The sequence below is a fragment of the Fukomys damarensis genome, unplaced genomic scaffold (assembly GCF_012274545.1).
Source record: "Fukomys damarensis isolate Sample0158 unplaced genomic scaffold, DMR_v1.0_HiC HiC_scaffold_37, whole genome shotgun sequence".
NCBI classification, from domain to species: Eukaryota; Metazoa; Chordata; class Mammalia; order Rodentia; family Bathyergidae; genus Fukomys; species Fukomys damarensis.
In genome coordinates this window covers 50,208,637-50,218,686 of record NW_022900949.1, presented here as the reverse complement: position 1 = coordinate 50,218,686, position 10,050 = coordinate 50,208,637, and the positions used below count along the sequence as shown (strand labels likewise).

General features: G+C 39.9%; 1 protein-coding gene across 1 annotated transcript in view; it reads right to left on the bottom strand.

Moving 5' to 3' along the window:
- Positions 1-10,050, bottom strand: part of Il20rb (interleukin 20 receptor subunit beta) — a 29,996-nt gene that overhangs the window by 18,512 nt on the left and 1,434 nt on the right. Inside the window, exons 2-3 of the mRNA XM_010625535.2 lie at positions 2,959-3,085; positions 566-756 (exon numbers count right to left, since the gene is read on the bottom strand). Of these exons, the coding sequence (XP_010623837.1) occupies positions 566-756; positions 2,959-3,085 (318 nt within the window). The remainder of the gene's footprint in view (positions 1-565; positions 757-2,958; positions 3,086-10,050) is intronic.

The following is a 10,050-nucleotide window of genomic DNA, read 5'->3' as shown; positions in this document are numbered from 1 at the left end:
GAGACAGGGTCTCACTATGTAGTTGAGACTGACCTGGAACTCACGATGTAGTCCAGGCTGGTCTTGAACTCAGTGATCCTCCTGCCTCAGCCTCCGGAGTGCTGGGATTACAGGTGTGTACCACCATGCCGGGCAGTAGCTCTTAAATGTACAAATCTTTTTAAACAATGAAGCTACTCATAGGCAGTAAATGTGGGGTAATGAGGCACCAGACAAGAAGAAGTATAAGGTTTATTATGGAGGCATGATCAGGGTAGGAAGAAGCAGTTCTGGTGCTACTTCCCTAATCCCAGAGAAAAATTTCTCCCAAGTTCCCAATGACAGCCCCTCTACCACCTGCAGACTCTGACAGAGATGGTCAGAAATGACTTCCAAACCAAGGACATAAGAGAGACAGCATGTGAGAAGCCATGGGCAGTTTCTGAGATGCACCAATAAAGGTCGTTTGTGTTCACACTACTCTGGCTTTGCAAGACTATTTTCATGCTAAAATGAATCCAACCTATGTGAATACAGCTCCTAAAGGGAAGGCTGGAGCGGGCAAGGGAGAAGAGAGGTGTCTTACTTGAGTTTCGATTAAAGGGCTGCTCCAGGATGCTCCAGGCTGAAGTCTGTGAGCCCAAGATCGCTCTGACACGGAGGTTATATGGCACCGTGGCAGTGATGTCATCAGAGACATCACACTCAGCATCTTCAATGGGTGAGCACCATTTACTGGGGATCCAGATGTGGCTCGTGTACAAGCTCTCATACTCCCTGGCCAGGAGAGGAGGACACAGTGTCATTCAGCCTCTGTGACTCAGGCTCAAAGATGGTGGTAACTGCCTTCTTTTTTCCTACTTTTTCTGGATCAGCAAAATAAGCATTTGCTCCCCACCCCTGTTCCTCTACTCTTCCCTCACCAACCATCCATTTTCCTTGCTCCTTTTATAACCAGCCACGGGAAGCCTAAGCAAGAACCCTGATCTTTCCAGTCCCCTCCATGTCCACAGTCACTACCTGAACCCCCATTGCCATCATGCCTTGCCTTTCTGTAGCCTCCTACTGTCCACTTCTGTTCTCTAAGCCACCCACTCTGCAGATCACGTTTTTGTTGTTAATAGATCCTGAAGCAATTAGAATGAAATCCAAACTCTTCCCTGTGGCCTGCAAGATTCTAGCCTTCTCTCTCCCAAGCCTATAAAATTGAAAAAAAAATTTTTTTGGTATCAGGGATCGAACTCAGGACCTTGACCTTGCGAGGCAGCTGGTGGCACCACTGAGCTAAATCCCAAGCAGCCAAGTGTGGTGGCACACACCTATAACGCCAGCATTGGGGAGGATGAGGCAGAAGGATTGCCATAAATCTGAGCCCAGACTGGGCTACATAGCGAGTTCAAGGTCAGCCTGAACTACATAGTGAGACCCTGTCTCAAAAAAACAAAAACAAACAAATGGGCTGGGGATTTAGCTCAGTGGCTCTGCACCCAGCTTATAAGCACAAAGTCCTGAGTTTGATCCCTGTCACAAGAAAAAGAATATTTTTTCATTTTTGAAATGTTTTTCTTTCTTGTTTTTCTTTTTTATTCATAAAGTTTATTGGTACATTTTAGCTGTACAATATAATGACATTCATCTTTGGAAATTTGTACTTTTACATAATAAATCTTGGTTGTTTTTTTCCCCATTCCCCTGCCCTCCCTTCAACCCCTCAACCCTTCCATATTTACAAAGACCAACTTCTGGTCATTCTTCCAAAATGTCGAACTCCTTTTGCCTCAGGACCCTGACTATCTATCTGTTCATGCTGTTTCAAATGCTCTGCCCACACCGCTCACCCCAATGGTTCTTTGTGGCCTGTAGATATGGTATAAGTATCACCTCCTCAGAGAAGCCTTTCCAGCCACCTAATATGAAGAAGACACACAGTCAGCTCTATCACATCAGCCTCACGGCTGCCTCCTAGCACTGATCACCACCTGAAATGGCCTAGAACAGGGCTGCCCAGAGAACTTTCTATGGTGATAGGGATGTTCTGTGTTGGTGGTGTTCAATATGGTAGCCACTACTCATGTGTGGCTCTGGAGCACCTAAATGTGACCAGTGACTGGAAAGTAGATGTTTTCATTTCAATTTAACTGAAATTTAATTTCATTTCAGTTTAAATAGCTACCTGTTGCTAGTGGGTACTGATTGGAGAATGCAGACCTAGTATATTTACTGTCTCCTCCTCTAGATATTAAATTCCCTATATCCAGAAAACCAGCCGACCATATCCCTGACCTAAGTGAATGTCTATACATAGAGAATTCAGTTTATATCTATTGCTAATGAAATTTATTAAGCACCTTCTCTGTTGCTGCCACTTAACAGTAGCAAGCACCTGGAAACTTAAGAGAGGACAAAAACCTTTTTTTTTTTTTTTTTTTTGGCTTTTTGAGACAGGGTCTCACTATGTAGTTTAGACTGACCTGGAACTCACTATGTAGCCCAGGCTGGTCTCAAATTCACAGCGATCCTCCTGCCTCAGCCTCCCGAGTGCTGGGATTACAGGCATGCACCACCATGCCCAGCTACGAAGACAAAATCTTGGTAGGTTCCAGGCAACCTCCTTTAGGGTCAAGACTTGTTTGACTTCTAAGTATAAGCTCACAGTCAGGAAGAATGACATCACCTCTGTACACCAAGGATGTGGGTCTCCAACCACTTACCATTTCAAGTCAGGATCAAAACTCCTTGGACAGTTGATTCTGCGCTGAAAGGAAGCTGCTTTACAATGTACTTAAACACATTTGTGTTCCCAGAAAGTTCACTGTCACATCCACAGGATGATTTCCCTTGCTTTTCCCAATGCCCATGCACTGAGGGAGCAGATCACTGGAGATAATCTATCTTAGCTCACAAAGCCTTCTTGAGCTGAGCAGGAAGGACTGTGCCTACAGGAGCCAACTGCTATCTCAAAACAGAAATAAAACTCACCCCTGGTACTCCACAGAATAGTACACTGTTTCTCTGGGCAGGACCACTGGGCTCCACATCAAGAGATGCTTCATGTTGGCTGAGTGTACAGAGAGGTTCTGAGGGGCGGGCAGAGCTTCTCCTCCATCTGGGGTAAAAGCAGAAAGAGGCTGGTGCTGGGCAGACAGCTGAGGAATGCCGTAACTTCAAGCTAGTGGCTAATGAAAGGCCTCGCAGATCAGAACAATTTTAATTTTAGCATATTTGTGCTAATGCTAAATTTTTGCTATCATTGTAATTCTGTCTTTGTGACAAAAGAACATATTAATAGTAATAATGGCTAATCTTTACCAAGCACTTACTTACTTTATTCTATTTAGGCCATGTGCTAGATTGTTACACAATTATCTCATTTAATCTTCATGTCCATACTTGGAGTAAGAGCAATGAGCTTCTCCATTACAAAAATGAGAAAATTGAGGCATATTATGTATATATGTGTGCATGCATTTATTTTTTATAAACATAAACATTGCACATATTTATGGGGTACCTACCATGTGGTGTTTTGATGCATGTATACTATGTGTAACGTTCAAATCAAGGTAAGCATACCTATCTCCTCAAACATTTATCATTCCTTTTTATCTTTATTAAGTTTATTGGTACATTTTAGGTATACAATATAGTTACATTCATCATTGGGATCTTGTACCTTTACATGACTTATCTTGCTTTTTATTTTTCCCCATTCCCGAGCCCTCCTTTCACCTCTTCTTATCATTTGTGTTGAAAACATTCAAAATCCTTTCTTAAAGCCTTCTTGAAATATGCAGTGCACTTATATTATCTATAGTTACACTATTCTATAGAACACTAGAACTTAACCAGTTCTATCCATGTCACAAATGAAAAGGATTTCATCCTTTTTATGGCTAAATAATATTCTGTTGTGTATATATACCACATTTTCTACATTCACTCATCAGTAGATGGACATTTGGGATGTTTTCATTCTTTGGCTACTATGCATTGTGTTGCAATAACATTGATTTTCCTTTGCTGGATCATATAATGGTTCTATTTTTAATTATTTGAGAAAGCTCCATGCTGTTTCCCATAGTAGCTGTACTAATTTACTTTCCTAACAATAGTATGTAAGTGCAAGTGTTCCCTTTTTTCCATATCACCATCTTTTCTTCTCCTCTTAGTACTGGGGATTGAACCCAGGGCCTTTGCTACATCCCCAGACTTTTTTTTTTTTTTTTTCCAAAACAAGGTCTTGCTATATAGTACAGGCTGGCCTTGAACTCACTATGTAGCCTGGGATGGCCTTGAACTCTCAGTGATCCTCCTGCCTCAACCTCCCAAATCCTGGGATTATAGGTGTGCACCACTATGCCCAGCTATTTTCCAATCTTAAAATGAAATTATTAGTTCTTTTGTTTTGCTATTGAGTTGTTTGAATTCTATATGTATTCCTCATATTAACCCTGTGGTACATTTTTTGTACTCTTATTTTAGACTGACCTAGGTCCAGGCCTTCACTCAGCCATGTACTATGGCACCTTAAGAAATCTGCAGAAAACTGAGCCTTCTACTTCTTCAGGGCAAACCCATGTAGGCTCATTCCAGCTTCTCGTGTCTTTTCCTGCTGTGGTCACCTATGGGTATCACAGCATATCCTTTCACAACCCCAACAAGGCTAAATGGGGTATTGACTTCCAGGTGGGAAGTGCAGGCTCAGGTCTGCTGTGGAGGGAATGCAGTCCAGAGGGTTACAAAGTCAGAGACTCCACCCCAGGAAGACCGCAAATTCTTGAGCTAGGCTGGGACATAAGGATCTGCTCACATAGATGTGTGCAATCTGCCTAGAATGTGCACACAGTTGGTCAACAGTTTGCACAAAGTGAAATCAGGCTGTGAGGCTGAACTTGCATTCATAAGGACTTTAAGAAACTTAGAAGTTCAAAGCCCAACTTCACATGCAGCCCTGGGATGAAATCTAGACCCGCCTTTTCTCCCTTTCACACACTTCTCCTGAAAACACACATTTACCTCGCCCTGATTTTACAGTCATAGCACAAACATAAACATCAGCATCACAGTGGATTGAGGGGGGTGAGCTACGGCCCTTACCCAGGATGTTTCACCTCTGTGACAGTTTCCAGAATTAGGGCCTGCTGTTCATTACCAAGCAGTGTGACCCCAAGGGAGTGGAGAGGTGGTTCTAGGGACGCTCCCTATCCGATTCCCTTGCCTCTTTTCTAATGTAAGACCTTAGTGATACACCTTCATCTCACTCAGCACTTAAGAGTGCTCTGTGAGGAAACATTTGGAACACCAGAAGGGAGACTTCCTGACCTGTCCATCCCTAACTTTGAAATCACCAAAGAGATAGAAAGGAAAAGAGCCAGTGAGGGTGAGAATGGTACAGGAGAGTGAGACCTCTTTAAAAGACAAAAGAACTGGAATAACTAAAACAATTTTTAGGTTGCTGGGGATTGAACCTAGGCCCTTGTGCATGCTAAGCACATGCCATACCAGCAAGGTACAATCCAACCCCCAATTAAGAACAATTTTGAAAATGAATAAAGTGGAGGAATCAATCTACCCAATTCCAAGACTTCCAGTAATTCAGACTGTGTGGTACTGGCAAAGAATAGACTCATAGATTAATGGAACAGATCCCAGAAATAGATTCACACAAATGTGCTAAAATGCTTTTTTGGCAAAAGGTACAAAAATAATCCAGTGGAGGAAGGATAGACTTCTTAATAAATAACATTGGAACAGTTAGACAGTTGCAGGAAAAAAACGTGAGCCTAGTCAGGAATTTAGCTCCATGGCACCACGCCTGCCTCGCAAATGCATGGTCATGAGTTCAATCCCCAGGTACCCCACCCCCCAAAAATTGAGGTTCAAACTATGTAATTTATGTAAAAATTAACCCAATATCCCAATATGGATCATAGATTTAATGTAAAGGATAAAATTCTAAAACTTTGAGGAAAAAATCTAAAATTAAAGTTCTTAGATTTAACAAGAATCCTAAAAGAAAAAAAATGTTGAATCTTATCAATATTAAAAACTTGACCTTGCACTTGTAAGGCAGGCAGCAGAAGCACTGAGTTAAATCCTCGACCCAAAATTTAAAACTTTTGCTCTGGAAAAGAGTCTGATAAGGCAAACTACACAGTGGGAGAAAATATTTTCGAACTGTTATTTCTAAGATATTTAGTATCTAGAACACATGAAAAACTCTCAAAACTCAAAAGCAGAAACATCAAGCAATTCCATTAGGAAATAAGCAAAAGACATGAAAGGCATCAAATACGAAAAGAGGATAAACAGCAAATAAGCACATGAAAAAATATTTAACAGCAGTAGCTATTGGAGAAATGCAAATTAGCACCACAATGAGGTAGCATTGTACAGCTACTCGAATGACAAAAAAATTTAAAGTAACAAAACCAAATACTGGTAAGAAGGGAGAGAAACTGGACCAGACCCATCACACATTGTTGGTAAAACTCATTCTGGAAAATACTTTGCAGGATTTTGTAAAACTAAACAGCAATTACTGTCAGGCCTAGCAATTGCATTCTTAAGCATTTACTCTAGAGAAATGAAAAGTTTTTATCATGTAAGACCTGCACACGAATGTTATAGTGAAACTGAAATTAGCTCAGACAGCTTTCAAAAGTTGAATAGTTAAACAAAGAATGGTCCATACAAACCACGGACAGAGGACATGAGCAATGAACCAGGTGGCCAGCGGAAGTTGGAAATGGCAAAAGAAGCAGATTCTCCCCCTAGAACCTTTAGAAGAAACTCAGTCTTACCAACATATCCCTTCCCTCAGTCTTTTAACCACATAACCACAGTATGAAACCACAGTATGTACATAACCAGAGTGTGAAAACTAATATTAATACCGATGTTATATCACTAGATAAACCTCAGCCTTTATTCAAATCACACCAGTTTCTCCTTTAACACTTTCCCCCTCCAGGAATCAGTCCAGATTCCCCACTTAGCTATCACATCTAGTTACTATAATCCCTTCCTTGTTGTCATTCTCGTCTTTTATGATTTGACATTTGTGAAGAGTAAGGGTCAGCTGAGCTTGGGTTTCATGTTTTCACATGACTGATTGAGGTTATATATTTTTGTCATGTACTTGCAAGAAGTACATTATGTCACTATGTCTTATTACGAGGATGTTAATCTTGATGACCTGATTAAGGGGCAGTATCTCCACTGTTAAGCTGCTAATTTTCCCTTTGGAGTTAATAAATACCTTGAGAGAGACACTGAGATTATGTAATCTATTTCTTTTCACACTCACCCATTAATTTCAACATCATATTTGTAGATATTCCCTACAACGATTATTTGCTGTTACATTCTAATAGTGATTTCTTATTTATTGAAATTATCTTCTAAAGAAGAGCTATTTCTTCTCAATATTTATTTATTATTTGGGGGAGTTCTTTTTTTTGTTTGTTTTGTTTTGTTTTGAGACAGGGTCTCACTCTGTAATTCAGGTTGGTCTTGGACTCACTGTGCAGCCCAGGCTGGCCTTGAACTCACAGCGATCCTCCTGCCTCAGCCACCACATCCGGCCTCATTCATTTATTTATATCTGTATGGACTCATATATATTTATTTTATTCTATGGTTAAAATCCAGCATTATTGTTATTTGTTTTGTTATTCAAATTTTTCCAACTTTGGTCTTTTGGAAACACAGATTAATTCCTGTGTCTATTTGGCTTGTTCCCTCCCCTTTTTCATGTTTTTTTAAAAATAGAATTTTAAAGTTTGAGTAACTTTAGATCTACAGAAAACTTGCAGTGATGGTAAGAACACAGAGTTCCTATATACCCTTCATTCAGCTTCTCCCAGTAAGAACATGTAACCATGATACATTTATGAAAACTAAGGAACTAAACAGAGACACTACTACAACTAAACTCCAGACTTTATTTGGATTTTGATAATATTTCCACTAAGGTTTTGTTTTGTCTTTTGTTTTGTTTTCTCTGTTTCAGGATCCATTGCAGAATATTATGCTGTATTTAGGGCCCCACCTTTGAGAGGGTTACAAAGAAAATTGAACCCAGGGCTTTTATACTGAGCTACATTCTGAGCCCTTTTTAAATTTTGAGACAGGATCTTGCTAAAGCTGGCCTCAAATTTGCAATCATCTTGCCTCAGGTTCCTAGCATGCACCATCATTCTGGGTTAACTTCCCCACATCCCCCATTACTATATCACTTTCTTTCTTTCTTTCTTTCTTTCTTTCTTTCTTTCTTTCTTTTCTTTCTTTCTTTCTTTTCTTTTTCTTTCTTTTTCTTTTATTTTCTTTCTCTTTCTTTCTTTCTTTTTCTTTCTTCTTTTTCTCCCCCTCCCTCTTTTTTTGTAGTAGCAGGGATCAAACGCAGGATACTTAGGGTATACTTGTGAAGCAGCTCCACTGACCTAAATCCCTAGCCTGAGAAGCTATCTTAAAGTTTTAAAAACTTAAAAATTCAAAAATAAAGGGCTAGGGATATTTGTAGCTCAATGTGAACACCTTGGGTACAGTTAATGGAGAGAAAGAGGGGAGCAGAGGGAGGCAGAGGGGGAGAAAAAGAAGGGTGGGGAGGGAGAAGAGGGAAGGAGGGAGAAAGGGGAAGAAAGAGGGGTGGGGGATGGGGAGAGAAAGAGATGGAGGGAGAGAGAAAGAGAGAGATAGGGAGAGGAAGGAGAGAGAGAGAGAGAGAGAGAGGATACAGTAGAGTTAAAAATATCTAGATCCCCAAATGCCAAATACTTCCGTGCATTTTCCAGAAGGTTTTGTGTTCTCTGAAACAAGGGACTGTTCATCTCTATAATCAGCCCGGCCCGGAACCTGACACATACAAGTGCTCAAAAATGCTAAATGGATTAAAAATTAAATAAGCAAACAAAGACTTGGTGCTTTTAAGGAAACTAACCTAGGCCTGACTTCTTTCTTAATCTTTCATTCATCTTAAATTAGTCCTTTTTGCAGCTCTAAGCTTTATGCTACAAATTTGTCTTCTAAAATCTTGGGACCGGTGCCTGCCCCCTGCAGTGCAAGTTGGATCCCTGGTACCCAAAAAAAAGAAGGGAGTGGTGGGGAGCAGAAGAAGGCTACTTCTCTATCACAAAGCTGTTGGGTTCAGGTTTCAGGCAGAAATCTTTGCATCTCTTCCTGTCAAGGACCCCCACTGGGTAGAAAGTAAATATAGAAATATGTAAATATACTTGGACAAATAACTGAGTCTTTCTAGGTCTGTTTCCTAATATGTAAAATGGGGATTACATTAATGGATTGATGTAAGAAGTCAAGAGAACATTTTTATTAACCCTAAGGACAGTGTGTACTCAGATATAGCAATTGTGATCATCCTTATTGTTACTATTATTAACTAACAGCAAGGATCAGTTTCCTAAACCATACTATTATTTGTAAGGGACAAAGCAAGACATATTTCTAATGAAAGAAGCAACAAATCTACCCATCTGTCTCTCTAGTTACAGATGGTAGTTCATTTAGAATTTGGAGAATTCATCAGAGGCACCCACACAGTATAGAGGATGCATAAAGATAACCTCAGCTAAAGCAATTATTTGCCAACACCAGCATGTTTTCATTACCAACAGATAAAAATAATTAATATTTGGGATGACAGATGTTGAAGTCTTCAAATGATTTTATTTGTTAAATCATCTTATCTAACACCTCACAACCTTAAGGTCGCTATTATAACCATTTCACAGATGAGAACATTGATGGTACATGGTATTGTTATTAATACCATGGTGATAGAGCCAACACTTACACAGGAGTCTTTCTGACTCTTACATCCTGTGCTTTCTACCTTTTTTTTTTTCCTGCGTAAGTTTTTAAGAGCACTCTCACCTCAAGGTCTGTTTGAAGCAGGAATTTTTAAGATAAGGTTTTAAGACTGAATTATTGAATACAGATATATATATATCTGTACTGACCTTTATACTTTTCATTCCACTTCCCATCTTCTATCTTCTCCCTTGTTTCAGTGCAGGAATGTTTCCCTGACTTTTTTTTTTTTTTTTTTTTTTT